This window comes from Schistocerca piceifrons, chromosome 1 (genome assembly GCF_021461385.2).
Source record: "Schistocerca piceifrons isolate TAMUIC-IGC-003096 chromosome 1, iqSchPice1.1, whole genome shotgun sequence".
Lineage (NCBI taxonomy): Eukaryota > Metazoa > Arthropoda > Insecta > Orthoptera > Acrididae > Schistocerca > Schistocerca piceifrons.
Window position 1 is genome coordinate 646,053,079 of NC_060138.1, and position 23,605 is coordinate 646,076,683.

The window sequence follows — 23,605 nt, forward strand, 5'->3', positions numbered from 1 at the left end:
CTCCCTGAACACTTCAACTTAAGAGATGGACTCACACATTGTCATTTCCGTGAGCCCTCATGGTGTAGATGGCTGTCGTGTACCGTTTGAGGTGCTGCAGGGATCCTTTGTAGTTGATCTTCACCACCATGGTGATGGGTGGAAGCCAATGCTCAGACTGCCTTACAGGGAGTACTATATTTGAACTGGCTACATCTTCTGTGGACTGGTTTTGGGCCATTTGCATGGCCTTCCTCTATTCTGCGGTTCATAAGACATGGCAATTGAGGTGCTGGGGACTGTTTGTGTGGCTGGAAGTTTTCGTCAAATAGAGTAAGTTCTCAGGTCTAAAGCCACAGTTACCTAACTGAATGAGAACAATGAAGCGTTCAAGGATCGCAGAAGAATTTTCCAATTTGTAATAAATTTTGACAGCCAATGGTGAAAGGATGCAGTTGCCAATGTCATTAAGCCATCTAGTCAGTGGTACTTCAGATTTGCCACTGTAAAATGGTTTTTTTTGGGAGAAGTAAACATGGGAATGCCTATAAAATTGATGCTGGTGAAGGAAGAGAGATAGGCACATGAGGCAAAGCCTACTTGTCCAGGGAACCAAATGTTATCTGAACTGGAACAGCCTTACAGGAAGCAAATGTGTGTCATTATGATTTCCCAGTCAAAAAGCATTTTGAGCACACTTAGAAATGAAACAAAAACTTCCTTTTTCTGTAAAAATATAATCAGTTTTCAAACAGCTGTGAACAATACAGATGAGGACTTAGACTTTGAAATTCACCCAGAACATAATGAGTTGCCAGTGTAATTTAGATGGGACAGGACTGGACCAGTGAGCTTCTGATGTCCTAACTACTTTCACACTTTTGTTTAATGTCACATACTTTGTAATCACAGTCAGTTCAAGTCATGAAATCATTTTCTTTTCTCCTTTGTACCATTGTTAAGGTACCTTTATACTATTTTGTAATGATGTGCGTACATCAATATCTTCAGAAGCAAAAGTCTGTAGATCCATGGGAACAAAAACAAAAATCAGTGAATCCAAATTATTTTAGGTTATCATTAGTAAAAGAAAAGCTGAATATTTCATTTGACTAAATCTATGAACAACTAGTCTTGCTTTAAAGTGATCAGTTTCACCAACAGCCTTATGCTTAATTCTATAAACACAACAGTTTGTAATGGGCTTATGATTTGGTTGCAGAGGTTCCAAAGTCCATGTAGGATTTTCTCTAATGAAGCCATTTCTTCTTACATTGCATTTCTCCAACGTTCGTGGTCTATGACTTAATAGCCTTTGTATGATTATTAGACTCATTTACTTCAGCTAGTACCACGTCGATAAGACAATCTAGTTTCTTTAGTTGTTGCCTGTTTCTCAATTCTCTCTCACTAGAACTTGTTTCTGCACATTCTTGAAACACATGTGCATCATTTTCATGATAAATCTTTGATTTTTCAATGCTCACTTTAGTTGGGAGTAGTGCCATTGTCTTTCTAGTTTTTACAGGTTCAAAGACAACATCCTTCCTCCAAATAATCTGTTTTTCCAATTCAATCCACAATCAAAAGCCATAAATCCCACTGGAATCATCAAAAAAGGTGCCTGGTTTTCCTTTTGGAGCCCATTTCTTCCACCTTTCCTTTTGCATAAGAATAAGACATTTCATCCAGAAAATATGGAGCTTATTTAGCTGCAATGTCTTTTCAGTGAATATTGTTTAGAGTGTTCTACCATTCACATGACTTTTACCAGCTCTATTTATCCTATAAACATCTGTGTTTACTGCTTCTGTCCTTAAGAGTTTAGACAAACGCTGAGCTAGCAACAGGGTTTCAGTTAGTTCCACAGCACTTCTGATGGTGCGCTAATCACATCCATAATGCTCTGGAGTATAAGGATTAGTGATGATGAGTTGTAAACAATTTAGTTTAATCAAATCTGACACTTCAGTGTTCTCAAACTCCTGTCTGTCATCAAATTGAAATGCTTTTATGTTCAGTTACAGAGCTCAGCATTTTTGCAATCTTTTCTGCAGTCTCAGACTTCTGCTTAAGAATATATACAATGCTTAGGCTTGAAAAATCATAGGTAAAGCACAGAAAATATTCAGCTGCTTCCAGCAATTTACACTCCATAGGTCCACACAGATAAGTGTGAGTCATTTGTCCAGGTTGTGTAGCTTGCTGCTGTCATGACTGAAAATTACTCTGATGCTGGTAACCCTTAATTCATCCCTCACAAAATTCTTCACCACTATCTTCAACTTCAGCGTCACATTGCTCTAAGAATTGTTGAACATGACATTTGTTCTGATGTCCCAAGCATTCATGCCAAATTTGCATAAATACCTTCAATGCAAGAGTTACCTCAGGATTACAAGGATGAATTGGTTTTGTCACTTGAATCAGCATCTTCAATAAATTTTCACTGTGTATGCCATGCATCCTAACAGCACCAGTGTTTCAGAACTCACATTTGTCTTCCAATGAATTAAAATCTAATCCCTTGGCCATAGCATATGATACAGAAAAGAGATTTCCCTGCCTTTCTGGAGTACACAAAACATTATCCATGTTGCATAACTTCCATTCTCTGTTGACAAATGCTTCAAATAAATTCTTTCATAGCCAAATCATTGCCCTTATACATCTGCAGTGATTTTGCAAACTTAGTAAACAATTATGTAACACTCAGTTTTCTTAGCCTTGTGATTTGTTACTTTATAATCAGTAATCAATGAATTCTTATCTAATCTTGCACTCATTACTTCACCAATGAAATCCTGTCAGGCAGTTCACTTTTATTTTGGTTACCACCTGAAATCATATGAAAATTGAAAAATTCTGACTGAACAGAATGTGCAGCTAACTTTGTTTCCTGTTCAAATGCAGCTTGTAACTTGTCCCACGTATCTCACACTCTCTTACACGCAACAAACAATGCCATGACTTTTGTTCAACAGATCCAGCAATGAACTGATTTGTTGCAAGATCAACCTTGTCCCATGTTTTTAGTGCAGTGCTAAATGCACCTATTTGTGCTGTTGTAACATCTGCTGGCAAAGGTACCAGTTTTTGCACATTACCAATGCCCACCTCGTATGCACCATCTGAGGCATGTAATATGTTCTGTACTGTAGACTTCCATATGGTCCAATTTTCAGCCCCATACACTTTCTCAATCCCATGGAGAGCCAGTGTAGCCACATAAAACAGTTCATATTTATGGCTTCAAAAATTCCACATGAGAACATGCCAGACAACTGTACACATAAAGTACGAACTGTGCAAACCAAACAATCCACACAGGTGCATTTCTGATAGATGTACCCAATTTCTTTCTTAAATCCAAGGAAGGGTCCATAATCTATTGTAGAAACTCAAGAAAGAGGGACAATGACGTAACCCATATATTTAGGACAACAACAAAAGGTATTGCATAAAGAGACATGCTACAGAGCAAAGAGATTAATACAAATATTTCACTTCAATGAAAATAATGCATGAGGGTAAATCAGTAAATGAAACATAACATTCTAAATTGCAATTTATGATGTCATCTGTTACTGATGGTCTTAAACATCATAGCTCTGCATTTTTTTGTTATGTTTCATGTTAGATTTTGTACATGAAAGTGGAAAAAATTTCACTTGCTTTTCTTATGCCCATTTACTAGTGGCTTATGGCATCATATTCTGGGGCAATGCATTAGTGAGGGAAAAAATTGTTTGATTCAACAGAAGCATATAATAAGGATAATATGTGGTGTCTTCTCTAGAAGCTCTTGCAGACAGCTCTTTAAACAGTTGCTCATACTGACAATAACCTATGAGCTCACTGGGCTATTTTCCAGACAAGTAAACAAACTGCATGCTCACAGATCCTATCAGTAACAATATGGAGTGACTGGGCAAGCACACAACTACAATAATTCTGGCTCAAATATATCTAAAGTTAGTTGTGTACCATGTTTTTTGGCCCAAATAACAATTAAGTTTGATCTGGCTTAGCACAATAATTAGTGAAACATTTATATAGTTAATCACAGATTTTCAAATACATTTACAATCAGACTGAATAACAAAATAATGTACAGATCCTGGATGGTTTACATTCATATTGTAAATTTATTACAAGCAAAAGAATAAGTAACATATATGAACCATCCCCTTTGGGGCTCTTCCACAACATGTCTGAGAAGTGCCTTCTTGGCTGACCTCAATCAACTGAACATCATCTGCCTTAACACTTAAGCTCAAACAGACTCCATGCACACCTAGTCCCATTTGGACCTCTGGTTCTGCACCACCCGGCTTACCCATCATCTTAAGTGGTCTGTTCTCTCTCATGTGTACTCAAGCAACCTCTTGCTCTGTGCTGTCTGCTGACTCCTACCCCCCCCCCCCCCCCCCACATCTAAACCAAATTGGTGGCTTTCTAAGGCCAACTGGAGGCTTTACTTCTCCCAGGCAACCTTCGCCAAACAACAATTTTCCAGTTGTAATACCCAGGTAGAATACCTTACAAATGTTATCCTTACCACCACAGAATGTTCCATTCCTCAAATTTCATCTTTACTGCGCCATGTCCCAGTCCCTTGGTGGACTGAGGCATGCCATGACATAATTTGCACGCAAAGACATGCTCTCCACATTTTCCACAGTCATCCTACAATGACGAACTGTTTTCATTACAAACAGTTGCATGCGCAGTATTGTTGCATTCTTCAGGATAGCAAAAAAGCTAGCTGAATTTGATTCACTAGTTCTTTTAACAGTTCCACTCCCTCTTCCATCATGTGGACCAACCTCTGTCTCTCTGGGACCAAGGTCCATTCCCCACTTTCCAGCCTGACTGTAGCAGATGATGTCATTGTGGAGCCCATTGCAATCTCCAACACCTTAGGCCACTATTTTGCGAAGATTTTGAGCTTCACCCACTATCACCCTGCCTTCCTCCATTGGAAATGAGAGGGGGATGCTTGGGTGATACTCTTCTCCTCTCACAGTCACACCTGTACTATGAGGGAGCTAGATCATATTCTCACTTCATCCTTATCCTCTGCCCCAGGGCTGGACAATGGTCACATTCAGATGTTGCAGCACCTTTCTCTTGCAGGCACCTCCATACATACAGTAACATCTGGCCTGTTTCCCAGATGCTGGTGTGAAGCCACTTTCATACCCATACCTAAGCCCAATAAGGACAAACACCTTTCTTCTAGCTACCGCCCTAGTTCTCTCACCAGCCGTATTTGCAAGACAATGGAATGTATGATTCATGCCCGGCTAGTATGGTGGCTCAAGTCTCACAATTTGCTAACCACTGCACAAGGTGGATTTCGAACACACCGCCCTGCAGTTGACCATCTCCGGTCACTTTGTCAACCCACATCATTAATGGTTTTCTGTGGAAATACCAGACTATGGCTGTGTTTTTTGATTAGAGAAAGCCTACAGCTGCTGCTGGAAGACTGGTATCCTCTGTACTCTCTACATGTGGAGCTTCCGAGGCTGCCTGCCCCATTTCCTTCAGGAATCTTTAAAGGACAGAGCTTTCAAGGTATGTTTGGCCTCTGCTTTGTCGGATACCTTTATCCAGGAAAATGGGGTGCTTCAGGCTCTATCCTGAGTGTCGCCCTCTTTGCTATCGCTATTAACCCAGTTATGGTCTGTCTCCTGCTGGGCATCTCCGGCTCCCTTTTCGTCAACGATTTTAGGGTCTGTTGCCGTTGTCCATGGACTTTTCTCCTTCAGTGGCGTCTTCGGCCACATCTTGATTGTCTTTACTTGTGGAGAATCAACAATGGCTTTCACTTTTACACTGATAAATTATTTGTTTGCATATCTGGTGATGCAATTGGTTTCTTCCACCATCTTTACATCTTGGGCCTGTTGCTCTTCCATCTGCTGAAACTACAAAATTCCTTAAGATTGTGCTTGATAGGAAACTTTATTGGCCCTCCCATGTGTCTTACCTGACTGCCTGCTGTACCAGCCCCTCCGTGTGCTGTGTCTCCTGAGCAATACTTCCTGGGGAGCGGATAGGACCACTGTCCCCCATTTGTACCAATCTCTTGTTTGTTCGAAGCTAGACTGTGGGTGTTTTGTTTATGCATTTGCACATCTGTCCCTCTTATCCTGTCTAAATGCAATCCATCATTGTGGAATCTGTTTGGCCACTGGTGCCTTTTGCACTAGCCTGATTGAAAGTCTCTATGCGGAAGCTGCCAAACTACCACTGTTGTACCAGCGTCATGATCTACTCAGTGTATATGCATGGCATTTGTATTCCATGCCCAGCCACCCATCCTATGCCTTCTTCTTCAATAACTCCTTTGACCACCAGTATGGGATGTGGCCCTCTTCCCTGTTACATCGTGGAGTTCTCGTTTGGCTAGTACTCCAGTAGCTTAACTTCACTCTACCTGCCACTTGCCTAATGGGTGTGAACCCTTCACCACCTTGGCTTCATGTGGCAGCCAGTGTTCACCTTGGTCTTCATTCTCTTCCTAAGGCAACTACTCCAATTTGATCTATCACTGCATATTTCTCAACCTTTGCTTGGAACTTAGTGATATTATCTTTGTGTACACTGATGGCTCTCAGACAACCATGGTGTCAGGTGTGCCTTCATCCTTGGAACTGATGATTTTCAAAATTCTGGAACACTACTCAGTGTTTACAGCAGATCTCTTTGCCATGTATCAGACCAGACAGTACATCCAGTGATGCAGGCTTTTTAGTTGTGCCATTTGCCCTTCAGAGCCTCTGTGTGCTGCAAATAGTCCATCCTTAGTGCAATGGGCCCAAGAAAGTTTCCACTTGGTAACTCTTGAGGGAGTCACTGTGGTGTTTATGAAGGTCCCTGGTCACTTTGGTATGATAGGAGGCTGCTGATGCTGCTGCCAAGGCTGCTGTCCTCCTACCTCAGCCTGCTAGTTCTTCCATTCCTTCCAATGATCTCCGTGTTGCCATCTTTGAGCAAGTTGTGTCCCTTTGGCATCGCCACTAGTCTCCCCTTCATGGGAAGAAGCTCTGGGGAATTAAACCTCTCATAGCAGTGTGACTGACCTCCTCCTGGCCCTCTTGCCTGAGGAGATCATTTTAGCTAGGTTGCATATTGTCCACTGTCATTTTAGCCATCGTCATTTATTAATTGGTGATCTCTCATCATTTTGTGCTCATTATCATTAAACTTTGATGGTTCACCATTTCCTGACCAAATGCCTGTTTTTCAACCACTTATGTTTTAATGCATGTTTGTCATCTGAGTTATTGGCAATTTTAGCAAACTACATGCAGGCTGTCAACCGCATTTTACTTTTTATCAAATGGCTCTGAGCACTCCCCTAGAACTTAGAACTACTTAAACCTAACTAACCTAAGGACATCACACAACACCCAGCCATCACGAGGCAGAGAAAATCCCTGACCCCGCCGGGAATCGAACCCGGGAACCCGGGCGTGGGAAGCGAGAACGCTACCGCACGACCGCGAGATGCGGGCAACTTTTTATCCATCATAGCAATGTGAGAAAGGACATTCAATCTTTAGTTCAGAACCTCCATTGTCTCTATGCCATATTTTGTGGATCTTTCTCCAAGAGGAAGTTGTCGTTCTTAGCTCCCATTTCTTTCATCAGTTGGGCTTAATGTATAGTCATTTTTAACTCCTTTCTTGCATTAGTGTTCTACAGTTCTGACACGGGTGCCCCAAAACAAAACCAATTAAAAATAGAACTCATTAACAGTTTATCTCTTTGAATTTAATGTATAAAAGTGGTATTAATTTCCTGTCCCTTTTGTTTATACTCACATTGTGTAGAATCAAAGCATTTGAGATATAGTTCTATAAATGATGGAAATTATGTGGACTGTGGAGGGCCCCCACAGAATTGGAAAGGAGGGGGACATTTAAAAAATATTGATAAGCAGAAGGGACAGCATGAAAACACATGTGTTAAGACATCATGGAATAATTTCCATGGCACTTGAAGGAGCTGTAGAGGTTGAAAACTGCAGGAGAAGACTAAGATTGGAATATATCCAAAAGTTAATTGAGGATGTTGGGTGCAAAAGGTACCGTGGGATGAAGAGGTTGGTGGAGGAGAGAAATTCTTGGCAGGGTATATCAAACAAGCCAATAATAGACTGATTTTTGTTGGGGGGGGGGGGGGGGGGGGAGTGATTTCAAAATGGTATGAAAATTTTAAATTTCAACTTTCTGTAGCACTAAAATGAAATGAGTTGGCTTTTGATGGCCAGAAGTCCCACATGGGGAAATTCGGCCACCAAGTTGCAAGTCTTTTCAATTGATACTGCATTGGGTGACATGTATGTTGATGATGATGATGAAATGATGATGAGGACAACATAATACCCAGTTCCTGAATGCAAAAAATCTCTGAGTCAGGAGGAATCAAATCTGGGCCCACTGCAAGGCAGTCAGGTGCACTGACCATTCAGCTAAGGGGGTAGACTCTGTAGCATTAAATTTATGTGTTGCTTTCTACCTCACTTGCAGCTTTCCTCCCTCCCTAAACATCCAGTTTATATCATCAACTCATTGTTCATTCAGATTTACTGACATAGCTTTTCCTTTTAGCACACAAGTATATTTTGTGACCCTTGATGTGTCTATTCCTTCATTTGAATTTTTCTCAGGAATTTGCTACTAGTATGAGGGTGAGTCAAACAAAAACCTTAAATATTTTTTAAAATATTATTTACTGCACAGAAGTGGTAAGAGCTGTATCACTTTTCAACATAATCTCCCCCACGCTCAATGCAATTCCTCCGGCGCTTACAAAGAACAAGAATTCCTTTAGAAAAAAATCTTTTCGTAGTCCACACAACCACTCATGCACCGCATGGCATACCTCTTCATCAGAACGGAACTTCTTTCCTCCCACTGCGTCTTTGAGTGGTCCAAACATAAGAAAATCACTTGGGGCAAGGTTTGGTGAGTATGGTGGATGAGGAAGACACTCAAAATGCAGGTCTGTGATTGTTGCAACTGTTGTGCAGGTAGTGTGGGGCCTTGCATTGTCATGTTGCAAAAGGACACCTGCTGATAGCAAGCGACGTCGCTTTGATTCGATTGTAGGCTGCAGATGATTTTTTAGGAGATCTGTGTATGATGCACTGGTGACAGTGGTCCCTCTAGGCATGTAATGCTCCAAAATGACGCCTTTTTTGTCCCAAAAGAGAGTCAGCATAAGCTTCCCTGCTGATGGTTCTGTTCAAAACTTTTTTGGTTCTGGTGATGAGGAATGGTGCCATTCCTTGCTCACTCTCTTCATTTCCAGTTGGTGGAAGTGAACCCAGGTTTCGTCACCAGTAACGATTCTAACAAGGAAGCCATCACCTTCTCGTTCAAAGAGCTGAAGAAGTTCTTCACAAGCATCAACACGTCGTCCTCTCATTTCAGGAGTCAGCTGCCGTGGCACCCATCTTGCAGACACTTTGTGAAACTGGAGCACAGCATGCACAATATGGTGAGCTGACCCATGACTAATCTGTAAACATGCTGCAATGTCATTCAGTGTCACTCGGCGGCTTTCCTTCACTATGGCTTCAACTGCTGCAATGTTCTGTGGAGTCACAACTCGTTGTGCCTGACCTGGATGAGGAGCATCTTCCACTGAAGTCACACCATTTGCGAACTTCCTACTCCATTCGTAGACTTGCTGCTGTGACAAACATGCATCATCGTACTGAACCTTCATTTGTCAATGAATTTCAATGGGTTTCACACCTTCACTATGCAAAAACCAAATAACAGAATGCTGTTCTTCCCTGGTGCAAGTCACAAGTGGGGCAGCATCTTCCACTGAAGTCACACCATTTGCGAACTTCCTACTCCATTCGTAGACTTGCTGCTGTGACAAACATGCATCATCGTACTGAACCTTCATTTGTCAATGAATTTCAATGGGTTTCACACCTTCACTATGCAAAAACCAAATAACAGAATGCTGTTCTTCCCTGGTGCAAGTCACAAGTGGGGCAGCCATCTTTATACTGATACTGCGACGGTACGTGTGCATCTGCACTATTCTGCCACCTACAGGCCATTCTGCACGCTGTCCGTAACACACTTACTAACTTACAGGATAACATCGCAAGGTTTACATTTGACTCACCCTCATATTTTCCATTAAGTTTCCTTTGGCCTGGCATCTTAAATGTACTCTTGTCAAGTAACACAAATACTGTTTCCCAAAATTAGGATTTTTGTAAGTTTTTCCTTTTATATGTGTCTGCTGTAATCTGGAAACTATAAGTGTTTCCCTTTTTGTTGTTCCCAAAGTAGCATTCTCTATTCTTTTAACAGCTACTACGTGAAGTATTAGTGTGACATAGGCTAAATTTCTTCTACTCATAGTAGTTACCATGAAAATCTAATTTACTGTTAAACAAATTGCAAGAAAGCAAGCTGTACATTTCTTTATGAATGTTTGTGTGTTATTTGTTTCCTATTCCATAGTGGGCAGAAGGTTATTAACAAATTTATTCTAAAATATAAACTCCATTCTAAATTTTTGTGAATGTCACACTGTCTTCATAAACAATGCACCTGTTATATCACTGCAATGGACAGATGCCATATGTCCTGCAAAGACCCATTCAGAATGTGCAAATAGTGTTTCCGTGTAGGAGTAGATCGTGTATGTGGTATACTTGTTTTGCCAGTCCTCAAAGCATCTGTTCAGTTCATAGGACAGCAACAAGGAAAAACTGCAAATTATGAGTTCTGCTGTATTTACGTCTTGATGTGGGTCTTGCAATTTTAGTCGAATATGGTGGAGATGACTGCTTGAATGACCAAGCTATATGTCTCACAAAAACAGTGAATATATTTGGTGATCAGCAAATGACATATACGAACTGAATGATTCCAAAAATTAAGTCGTGATTTCCAAATGGTTGTGCCTCTCTGTGCTAAATGTAATCTGTGTTTCATTGAAGAAATTAATATGCATAAAATAATTGGTGAACTGTGCTGATGAATATCATAAATGAGAGTTAGCTCTGCAGTATTCATTAACCAATGTCCAGCCATTTTCATAAGAATGGAAAGATGTGACACTAGTATTTTTTGTGAACAACGGTTTCACTATCTGGGCAATCTGTGTGCCATACATGCATGCCTGCAGTGTGAAACTCCTCAGTGAAAACTCTTGTGCAGAATACAAATATAGTTTTTGAGAATGGGAAGGAAACAATAATTTTCACAACATTTTCTGGCAGACTAAAATTGTATGCTGGACCGAGATGCAAACTCGACATTGGAAGATAAGATACTGGTAGAACTAAAGCTGTGCGGAGGGTTCATGACTTGTTCTTGAGTAGCTCAATCTGTAAAGCACTTGTCTGCCAAGGGCAAAGGTCCTGAGTTTGAGTCTCAGTCTGACACACAACTTAAATCTGCCAGGAAGTTGTATATCAGTGCCCACTCTCCTGCAGAATGAAAATTTCATTCTGACAACAATTTTCACACTTGTTGTTGCAAGCAGAATGCATGCAGGGTGTTTCATAATGACATTTTAAAAATTCAGGAAGCAGTTCCTTACACAAAAACAAGAAAAAAAATGCCTAGTAAACAAGGGCTCTAAAATGCATGCCTTAAGAGCTATGAGCACTTGTTAATCCTCGATGCTGTGAATCACATCTCTTCTACATCAAGTTCTTTGCTTTCCATGTATTGGATGTTGACCAAGACAAGAAACAAAAGTCCAGTAAAGAGGAGCTCTAAAATGGATCCCTTAAGAGTTATGACCACCTTTTCACTAAAAGAGATGTGTTTCACTGTAACAAAGAGGAATAAGTGCTCATAACTCTTAAGACATGCATTTTAGAGCCCATGTTTACTGGATTATTTTTTTCTTGTTTTGGTCCATACTACCTCCTCCCAAAATATGGAAAGCATAGAGCTTTTAGTAGAAGAGCTGTAGTTCACAATATTGAGGATGAACAAGTGCTCATAGCTCTTAAGATATGCACTTTATAGCCCATGTTTACTGGACATATTTTTCTTGTTTTGGTATAAATAACCTGTCACCAAATTTTTCAAAAGTATTTTGAAACATCCTATATGTGTGAATCCATTGGTATATTGATAACCTACACATAACACAAATCTTAAAAGGCATTTCCAGCCATGATGGGCAGCTGTTAAAAGTGCATGATATAAGCCCTGCTGACAAGAGTAGTCTTATCGAAAGATCTTTTAGACAAATCAGCAATGAGAATCTGGAAACCTTTGGCAGACATTTGCAGGATATAAGGCTGACAATGCCAATGATAAATTTAACCTATTCCTGAATTTCAAAAAAAGACAACCTGTATGATTGCAAGAGACAATGGTTCACTAAGGGAATCAAAATATTATGTAAAACAAAGAGAATGCCATATGTTTCATTCAGAAATTCTAACAAATGTCAGAATAGAGAGCACTACAAATTATACTGTAGCATCCTAAAGAATGTAATTAAAAAATCAATGCACTTGTTTATTGAATCTCAAATTGACAGCTCAAATAATAAAGCAAGAACTCTTTGGAAGTTTGTCAAAAGGGAGACAGGAAAAATTTCAGTATCAAAGTGAGTCATAATGGAAGCATGGTAGATGCAGGTAATGTAGTTGACAGTATCTTTAACAACCATTTTTTGACAGCAGCAGATCAAATTGGTTGTAAAGGATCTATTGTTGAAGCCAAGAACTTTTTTCAAAAAGAAGTCCAGAACAAAATTAGTCCGATGCATATGCCCTATATTACAACCAATCAGTAAGTAATAAACCAAATGAAAAATAAAAATTCCATTCATGTGGATGATATATCTTTGAAAGTTCTGAAGCTCTGCTACAAATTTATTCTTAAAGTTCCTCTGTCACATATTGAATGAGTCTATAAATCAATGTACTGTCCCTAATAGACTCAAATATGCAATTGTTATGCCACTGTTCAGAAAAGGTGATAAAGCTGAGGTTTCCAACTACTGGCCAGTCTCATTGCTAACGAGTCTTTCTAAAATCCTTGGGGAACTTATGTTCAAGAGCATCATAGGTCATCTTAATAAAAAAACATCCTTAACAAAAATCAGTTTGTATTCCAAAAGGCTATTTCAAATGAACATGCCATTTTCTCATTTGCCACCCAACTCTTCAAATACATGACCAATAAAATGTCATCAGTTGGAATCTTGTGTGATCTGTTTAGGTCACAACATTCTACTTAAGGAGGCTGAGCACTATAGCTTATATGGTAAAGTAGGGATGCAGGTCGAATCATATCTAGAAGGTAGAAGGAAGTTTTGAATAATTCTGCAATGTGCATGTGCGTGATTTGACTGGGACACAGTGAAATGTGAAGAACCACTCAGCTTGGTGCTTGGTCCCTCACTTTTCTTCATCTTTATCAATGATTTGCCATGGTGTATGACACAAAAAGTGCACTTCACCTTACTTGCAGATGACACAATCATTATGACAGACAAAGCACCAAACTGCAATTTAGAGAACTCTGTAACCACAGTATTCAAAGAAGTTCTGGACTGGTTCACTTCAAATGATCTGTCCCTCAATGTTAAGAAGATTTAGTTCCTTCAGTTTCAAACAGCAAACAAAGTACTGGAAAATATTGAAATAAAATGTGGTGACAAAGAAATATTGTGAGTTCAGTCTTCCATATTCCTGGGACTACACATTAATAACATTCTAAACTGGTCAATTCATATAATCAATATTTGTTAAAGACTGAATTTGGCAGCCTTTACCATTCATTCAATTTCATTTGGATATTTCCATTCAGTTACACCATATGGCATTGTGTTCTGGGGAAACCAGTCATGAGCAAATAAAGTCTTCATTGCACCGAAGAGTGTCATCAGAATTACAGGGAGTGTACCCTAGATGCTCATACAAAAATTTTTTCAAACAACTGGGGATGCACACTGTGCCATGCCACTACATTCTTTCACTAAGTGCTTTGTGAACAATAGTCAGAAATTTACAGAACAAAGAGTGACTATCATGATCATGATACAAGGGGAACACATGATCTTCACAAAGATGTATAAAATCTTAGCATGGTACTAAAACGAGCACATTATTCAAGCATAAAAGCATGCAATAAACTTCCAGTTCATGTTAAATCAGTCCTTGGAGATAAGACTAAATTCAAAAAACAGCTGAAACTTTATCTTTTGAATAGTTCTTTCTCCTCTTTACAGTTCTTTACAGGAATTTTTTGTCAATATGTAATAATTAGTGAAATGTGTTTTATTTTAAGCATTCCTATAACAAATGATTGTGTAGCACTAGTATATCAATCATTGACAGGAAGCTTTTTATGTGAATTAGAACATAAACCTTATGATTTATTTGTGTAACCATTATTACTACTGTAATTCATGTTGTTATTTTAACACATGAATCCTACATATTTGTTTGCATGTTATTTAAAATGTAAGCCTCAAGATCATTTACATATGGTTATTACTGTAATAATCTGACACATTCTACTTCCTATCAATATACTCATATCAACGATCCATGAAACTCAATTATAAACAAAATAAAAATAAATAAATTATGGACTGACAAGGAGAGTGCCCAGAAATATATTTAACAGCAGTGACACTGTTAGTCAAGTCTGCATCCCGATACTTGCTCCTGTTAGTGAAGCCTAGAGCCTGATATGTGACTTTCAATAACAGCTATCAAAAACTGCAGTCTCCTGTGGTCCTTGTATCATGAGTTCACTGTAATGACTTACTGCCCATTCAGGTAATTCAGAGAGTATAAGTAAAAATATTCGAGGTTCAATACTCAGTCAGCACAATAATTTTTTCTCATATTCATTGTGATTATAATCTGTGACAGTATTTCAGGTGCATGAAAAACAAATTGATCATGATTTGAGTTACATGTTGAATTAGGTGCCCCATTAATTGGCAGGATAAGCCTGCAACAGGATCGTGTCTGTCAAAATGTTGTGATGTAAATGATTAATGGAAAATCTCATATAAAGATGTGAAACAAATCCTAACAAAGAGATAGAGGGGCTGGCCAGTACTTACCTCAGCTCAGTACAGCCGATAGATACACAAAAAACAGAACCGAAAATTTACGTTCCTAGCTTTCGGAACAAATGTTCCTTCATCAGGGAGGAGAGAGGGGAAAGAAAGGGAAGAAGGGAAAGTGGATTCAGGTACTCACAACCCAGGTTATGAAGCAGCAGGGAAAGGAAAACAGGGAGGGTAGCAAGGATGGAGGCATGGTTGTCAGGGGGAAGCCAAAGAGCTGTGCCAGCTTCAAACCAAAGAGGATGCATACAGAAGTAAAGAGGTATACAGTATAAAGATTAACACAACTATGTAGGATGAAAAGATGCGTGAATGGCTAAAGATGAAAGGGAAAAAGGAGAAGACTGAAGAGTAAATGGGAGTGAGGTTGTTTTACGTAGGTTCAGTCCAGGGGGATGGCGGGATGAAAGGATGTGTTGGAGTGCAAGTTCCCATCTCCGCAGTTCAGAGGGGGGGCCTCCTCTCATTCACCTGCAACCTCAACTGGAAATATCACTTCACTACCCAAACACAGCCCCCAAATACTAGACCCAGTGTTGAACCCTGTCTAGAACAGTTTCGACAGCCTTCTCAAAGGGATCCTCCTCCCCTCCCCCAAAACCATCCCTTGCAGACATTTCAGGAATTCCTCACATCCAGTGTTGCCTCCCAGTCCTTCTTGAAGAACACCCCAACATCACCTCAGCTGAATCCCGTGCCATTAAGGAGCTGAAAACAGACCGCTCTATTGTCATCCTCCCGGTGGATAAAGGCTCCACAACTGTGGTACTTGACCGTGTGGAGTATGTGGCAGAAGGACTACGTCAACTCTCCGACACCTCAACCTACAAAGCTGTTACCCAGGATCCCATTCCCTCCATCCAGACTGAGCTGCAGAAAATCCTAAAAATCCAAGGTCCCTCACAAGGCCTCACAACGGCTTCCATAGACTTACTCACTCCACCTGAGCCCCGTACTCCTACCTTCTACCTATTACCCAAAATCCACAAAGAGAACCATCCTGGCCATCCCATTGTAGCAGGCTTCAAAGCCCCGACAGAACATATCTCAGCTCTGGTAGACCAACACCTCCAACCTATCACTCGCACACTCCCATCCTACATCAAAGACACAAACCACTTCCTAGAACACCTCAAATCCATTCCCACTCCTCTCCCACCTGAAACCTTTCTTGTCACCATAGATGCTACATCCCTTTACACAAACATCCCACAACCCATGGTCTCTCTGCCCTTGAGCACTACCTCTCCCAACGCCCACCCGAAGATCTTCCAGAAACCTCGTTCCTTATCATGCTTACCAACTTCATCCTAACCCATAATTACTTCACTTTTGAAGGCCAGACCTACAAACAAATCAGGGGAACGGCCATGGGAACCAGGATGGCTCCATCCTATGCTAACCTCTTCATGGGCCGCATGGAGGAGGCTTTCCTGAAGACCCAACAACTGCTTCCCCTGGCCTGGTATAGGTTTATAGATGACATCTTTGTGGTCTGGACTCATGGTGAAGAAACACTCCTTAATTTCCTCCACAACCTCAACTCCTTTTCGAATCTGAATTTCACCTGGTCCTTCTCCAAAACCCAAGCCACCTTCCTGGATGTTGACCTTCATCTTGTTGAAGCTCAAATCCACACCTCTGTCCATATCAAACCCACAAACAAACAACAGTACCTTCACTTTGATAGCTGCCATCCATTCCACATCAAACGTTCCCTTCCCTACAGCCTAGGTATTCATGGCAAACGTATCTGCTCCAGTGATGAATCCCTCAACAATTACACCAATAACCTGACCAGTGCTTTCCTCTCCCGCAACTATCCTGCAGACCTTGTCCACAAACAGATCTCCCGAGCAATACATTCCTCCCTGTCCAACAACAATGTTCCTACCCCCAGACCACACAGAAGCATCCCCCTTATCACCCAATATTATCCTGGCCTTGAATACATCAACAAATTACTCCGCCAGGGATATGACTTTCTCAAGTCAACCCCTGAAATGAGATCATCCCTTGCAAAATTCTCCCCACACCACCCAGAGTTGCCTTTCGTCGCCCCCCCCTAACCTCCGTAACATCCTTGTTAAACCCTACAATATTCCCAGACTACCTTCTCTACCCAGCGGTTCCTACCCCTGTAACCAACCCCACTGCAAAACCTGCCCCATGCATCCTCCACAACCACCTACTCCAGCCCCGCTACTGGTAAAACATACACAATTCAAGGCAGGGCCACATGTGAAACTACACGTCATTTATCAGCTGACATGCCTGCACTGCACAGCCTTTTACATCGGTATGACAACAACCAAACTGGCTGAGCGCATGAACGGACACAGACGAACTGTCCGCCTAAGAGACGTCCAATACCCAGTAGCAGAGCATGCCCTCCAGCATAATTCTAGGACCTAGGAACCTGCTACACTGTATGTGCCACTTGGCTTCTCCCACCCAATACCAGTCCCTCTGAACTGCGGAGATGGGAACTTGCACTCCAACACATCCTTTTATCCCGCCATCCCCCTGGACTGAACCTACGTTAAACAACCTCACTCCCATTTACTCTTCAGTCTTCTCCTCTTTCCCTTTCGTCTTTAGCCATTCACGCATCTTTTCATCCTACATAGTTGTGTTTATCTTTATACTGTATACCTCTTTACTTCTGTATGCATCCTCTTTGGTTTGAAGCTGGCACAGTACTTACAGTAGAATATCTTTGACTTCCCCCTGAAAACCATGCCTCCATCCTTGCTACCCTCCCTGTTTTCCTTTCCCTGTTGCTTCATAACCTGGGTTGTGAGTAACTAAATCCACTTTCCCTTCTTCCCTTTCTTTCTCCTCTCTCCTCCCTGATGTAGGAACATTTGTTCCGAAAGCTAGGAACGTAAATTTTTGGTTCTGTTTTTTGTGTATCTATCGGCTGTACTGAGCTGAGGTAAGTACTGGCCAGCCCCTCTATCTCTTTGTTGTATTTGTTTCACAAAATAGTGTGATGATCAGTGCTACCTTTGGTTGCTTTAATAACTTTTTTTTATTGGTTACCATTACTTTTCAGTCTTGTGCCATCTCTTGCCCTATTGTACAAGTCTTTATGACTCTGTACTTGGTTCTGTCTCTCTCTTAGTCTACAAATAACGATTATGTGAGTCTTTCTGATGCACAAAAGCTTGGTCTTCACCTCTCATATTATGGACTCATCTTCTTTTACTGCCCCCAATTCATTTAACCATATCCATAAATCCTGTTGGAAACTCTTAATCATATTTGTATTTCCATTTGTAATTTTTGTTATTGCAATCTAAAACTGACATTTTTTATTCTTTTCTCTCTGTTGGTTGCTAGATTAGAGCCTTATTCATTCTAATTTATTATTTTTTTCATACAAAATGCAATTAGTTCCATCTTGTCCCTGTCCACTGGCTTAATTTCTGTATCTTCTTAAATACTTCTTTCTCATTCCTGTAGGAAGTTTAGCACTTCTCTGTTGCCACAATATCTTCAAGAAACTCCAATAATATCTTACCATATCTACTTGCGCCAAAAAAATTTTAAAAAGAAAAACAAACATTGTGATGAGTCACTATTTGTCATTTCAATACATATTTTTAATTCAAATTCTTGATTACCAGGTGATGCAACTGATATACGCTATCAGGTTTTGACAAATTGTGACCTGCAGATGGTTGGTGAGGAATTTTCACGCAAACCTTATGCCATAGCTGTGCAACAAGGTTCTCCTCTGAAAGACCAGTTTAATAATGCGTAAGTATTATCAGAGAAAGAAAGTGACAAGTGATTGCTTTAGGTTTAACTTATAATAAATAAATAAATAAATAATATAATAAATAATTATTACAGATTTTGAGACATTTATCCAATGACAGGAATTTGCAGGAAAGTAACATACATTTTTAAGTAGACTGTTGTGACCTAGATTTCTGGCTTGTACATTGTACCTAGACTATTGATTTAGTATAGCCATCAAAATTTAGATTTTTTGATAGTTTGTGGTACAGAAGTTGTTTTCTGTTTCACAGATCATGATATAATGGCTCTTATTATGTGAAACTTATTTGTATTAAGATAAGTGACTGAATTACCACAACAACACACAGAAATATCTTTGATGATGACAAAAGTCATGCCACAGTTTTGATGCCACAAGATACTAAACACAATAGGAACCATTTGGGATGCACATCGGCATCTCAGTAGCATTACAGCAGTGTCACACAAAGTACTGAACTGACAAGTTCAGATGGCCTGTAAGATATCTCCTATTAGATATTTGCAAATATAGTACAGAGAAGCTTTTTGCTTTTAGTGATTATGCTGACAGTTCTTCAGTCAAATACGATGAGGATGATGATGATGTGTAATACTGAAAATTTTATTACCAGTAGTAATTCTCTCATAGAAAAGATAGATTTGAGTGCTTTTGAGATAAGAGAAAACAGTAGTAAACAAATTAAATTTAATGTATTGAATTGCATGGCCATCATTTATAATAAAACCATTGAGTTTGTGAGGTGTATCTAATGTTTGCAACTATATTCCTACAATGTTTTACACTGTAAATTTTTTTGATAAACCATCAGAGCAACAACAGCAATAGTATATGATAGTACATTGCATGAGGGTCATTCAGTAAATAATATCCCTTTTTTTTCTCATAACTCATTTATTCTTAATGGTTCAAATTTGGTGACAGTAGCACCAATGTTTCTTCCACATCTACAATTTTTCTGCGCAGTCTCCATTATGTTCTATTGCATGACATCAGTGTTGTGTAAAATCATTAATTCCCTGTTGATAAGAACTCTTTTTCTGTGCTCATAGCCATGTTTTCAATGCATGAATTACACCCTCATCACCTTGAAACCTGACAGGAGGCCCTAGTCACACAACATTTGCGTTTACCTTGAAAATGTGTCCCATATAGAGAATACTTATGTGAAAGTCACAGGGCACCAGGTTTGGGCTGTAGGGTGGGTGGATGAAGTAGTGATGCCTTGGGTCATTCCAGCGACTGCCAGAGAAGGTTGAAAAGACCATAGGCTGAGACTTCCTGAACTTGTGCCATACGGTTGAGAACTGTAGGGTCCCTCTAAATAGGTCATGTGTACACTACATATCAGAGACTGCTACTCAGGTAGCTGATTGTGTTTGGGGTGCACACAAATGTTTTTTTAGATTAGGTGACTCTACATCCAATCCACATAATGATGGCTGCAGGAAATCCAGAAATATCAGTATAAAATCAAAAGAAATGTCTTACACAGATCAGAGTCTTAAAATCCTAATGGTAAACTGCAGAATCATTCATAACAAAGTGCTAGAGTTTGAAGCGCTCATGGAGCAGTGAAGTTTGCATGATACTGGGTATAGAAAGCTGCTTGATACCTAAAATTGACAGCAATGAGATTTTTGGGGAAAATTTAAGTGTATATTGAAAGGATAGGCAAATGGGAAATTAAGGTGATGTATTTGTCGCAGTAGATAGAAAACTCAAATCCACTGAGACAGAAATTGAAGCTGCATATAATATTGTTTGGGCAAGACTCAGTATCAGGAGTGGGCATGAAATGGTAATTGAATGCTTCTAAAGCCCACCAGACTTACCTCCTGATGTAACCAAAAACTTCAGAGAAAACCTCATTCACTTGTACATAAGTTCCCCAATCATACTGTAATCATTGGTGGAGGCTTAAATCATCCAACAATTAATTGGGAAAATTACAGTTTTCATAGTGGTGTGCATGATAAGACATACTGTGAAACTTTAGTAAATGCCTTCTCTGAAAACTACCTAGAAGAGATAGTTTGGAACCCCACTCAGGATGGAAATATATTGGATCTAATGGCAACAAATAGACCTGACGTCTTTGAGGATGTCAACATGGAAACTGGTGTCAGTGACCATGATGCAGTTGTGGCAACAATCATTATCAAAATGCAAAGGACCACTAAAACAAGCAGAAAGACATATATGTTCAGTAAACCAGAAAAAAAATCAGTAATGTCTTATCTCAGTGAGGAACTCAAAACTTTCAGCACAGGTCAGAAGCATGTAGAGAAACTATGGCTAAGTATAAAAGAATAGTTGACCACACATTGGGTAGATATGTACCCAGTAGAACAGTTCATAATGGGAGGGAACCTCCATGGTATACAGTCACTGTAAGCAAACTTCTTAAGAAACAGAGATTACTGCATAATAGGTGTAAAACAAAGCATAGGGCTGTAGAAAGAGAGATGCTGAATGAAATGCATTTTTCTGTCAAGAGAACAATGTGTGAGGTCTTCAATGGCTACCATAGCAGAATACAGTCAAATGACATTTCACAAAATACAAAGAAATTCTGTTCATATGTAAAGGCTGTTAGTGGCACCAAAATGAGTGTCCAATCCCTAGCAAATAAAACAGAAACCAAAATTGAGGGTAGCTAAGCAAAAGCTGAAATGCTGAACTCTCTTTTCAAATGTTTCTTTACAAAGGAAAACCCAGAAGACTTGTCCCAATTTATTCCTTGTACCACTGAAAAGATGAATGAAATAAGTATTAGTGTCAGTGGTGTTGAGAAACAGCTGAAATCATTAAAATTGAAAAAAGCTCCAGGCCCTGATGGGGCCAGATTCTATATTGAATTTATAGCTGAGTTAGCCCCTCTTCTCACTATAATCTATCATAGATCCCTTGAACAAAAAACCATGCCCAGTTCTTGGGAAAAGGCAGAGGTTGCCTCTATATACAAGAAGGCTAGTAGAAGTGATCCTCAGAACTACCATCCAGTATCCATGACATCAATTTGTTGTAGAATCTTAGAACATATTCTGAGCTCAAACACAATGAGTTATCTTGAAGAGCATGACCTCCTCAATGCCAACTAGCATGGTTTTTTAAAATATCGATCATGTGAAACCCAACTCGCACTTTTCTCACATGATATACTTGGACCAAGGGAACCAGGTAGCTGCAGTGTTTCTCAGTTTCCAAAAAGCATTTGACTCTGTAATGAACCTATGCTTATTGTCAAAAGTGCAATCATATGGTGTATCAAGTGAAATTTGTGACTGTATTGAGGACTTTTTGGTAGAAGAACACAGCATGTTATCTTGGATGGAGAGTTATCATGAGGTGTAGAAGTAATTTCAGCTGCCCACAGGAGAGTGTGTTGGGACCTTTTCAGTTCATGTTGTATATTAATGATATTGCAGACAATATTAATAGTAAAATCAGGCTTTTTGCAGATGATGCAGTTATCTATAATGAAGTACTGAGAGAAGCTGCATAAATATTCAATCTGATCTTGATAAGATCTGAATGTGGTGCAGAGATTGGCAGCTTGCTCTAAATGTTCAGAAATGTAAAATTGTGCATTTCACAAAACAAAACAAAATGTAATATCCTCTGGCTATAATGAGTGACTGTTGGAATTGGCCAACTCATACAAATACATGGGCATCACACTTTGTAGGGATATGAAATGGAATGATCTCGTAGGTTGTGTCATGTGTAAAGCAGATGATAGACTTCAGTTTTTGGTAGAATATTGGGGGAGTGCAATCACTCTACTAAAGAGATTGCTTGCAAATCACTTGTGTAGCCCATCCTGGAATATTGCTCAAGTGTGTGGGACCCATACCAAATAGGACTAATAGAGGATATTGAACATATACAGAGAAGAACAGCATGAATGTCACAGCTTAGTGTAATCCATGGGAGAGCGTCACAGAAATACTGAAGAAACTGAAATGGTAGATTCTTGAAGATAGACACATACTACCCCAAGAAAGTCTATTAACAAAGTTTCATGAGCCAGCTTTAAATGTTTACTCAAGGGATATACTGCAACCCCCTACATATTGGTCACACAGGGATCATAAGGATAAGATTAGAACAATTAGTGCATGCACAGAGGCATTCAAACAATCATTCACCCCGTGATCCATAAGTGAATGGAACAGGAAGAAACCCTAATAACTGGTACAATGGGATGTACTCTCTGCCATGCACCTCAAAGTGCTTTGCAGAGTATAGATGTAGATGAAGATGTAGATGAACTACATTAGTTTGTGTGTTCCTTTGCTCTGAGACTTGTGTGTGTGTGGGGGGGGGGGGGGGGGCATTGTCATGTTAAAGGAAGATTTCTTTTGCCTTCTTGTCAGACCAAACAAATTGGAAATGGTTCTTGAGTTTGTTCAGATTCTTCATATATATTCTGAAAGTATGTTTGACCCTTTTAGCAACAAATCCATGAGAATGACACCATCAACCATTCCAAAGGACTGTCATCGTGACTTTGCCACCAGAGAAAGCTGCCTTGAATTTTTACTTTTTTAATACTTGTGGGTGGAGACATTCCAGTGACTGCCCTTTTGTTTCTGGCTGAAAGTGATGCATCCATATTTCATCATGTCATGGTTGGGGAGAGAGATAATGTGAATTATCCAAAGCTGAAGTAATTATCATTTAGCCGCACCAAAAATTATCTGCCCAGAAACATGCGCA

At 39.8% G+C, this 23,605-nt stretch overlaps 1 protein-coding gene across 1 annotated transcript in view; it reads left to right on the forward strand.

Annotated features, from left to right (window-relative positions):
* LOC124792201 (ionotropic receptor 25a) overlaps positions 1-23,605 on the forward strand; it is a 436,300-nt gene that overhangs the window by 340,465 nt on the left and 72,230 nt on the right. Inside the window, exon 15 of the mRNA XM_047257921.1 lies at positions 18,723-18,855. Coding sequence (XP_047113877.1) covers positions 18,723-18,855 — 133 coding nt within the window. The remainder of the gene's footprint in view (positions 1-18,722; positions 18,856-23,605) is intronic.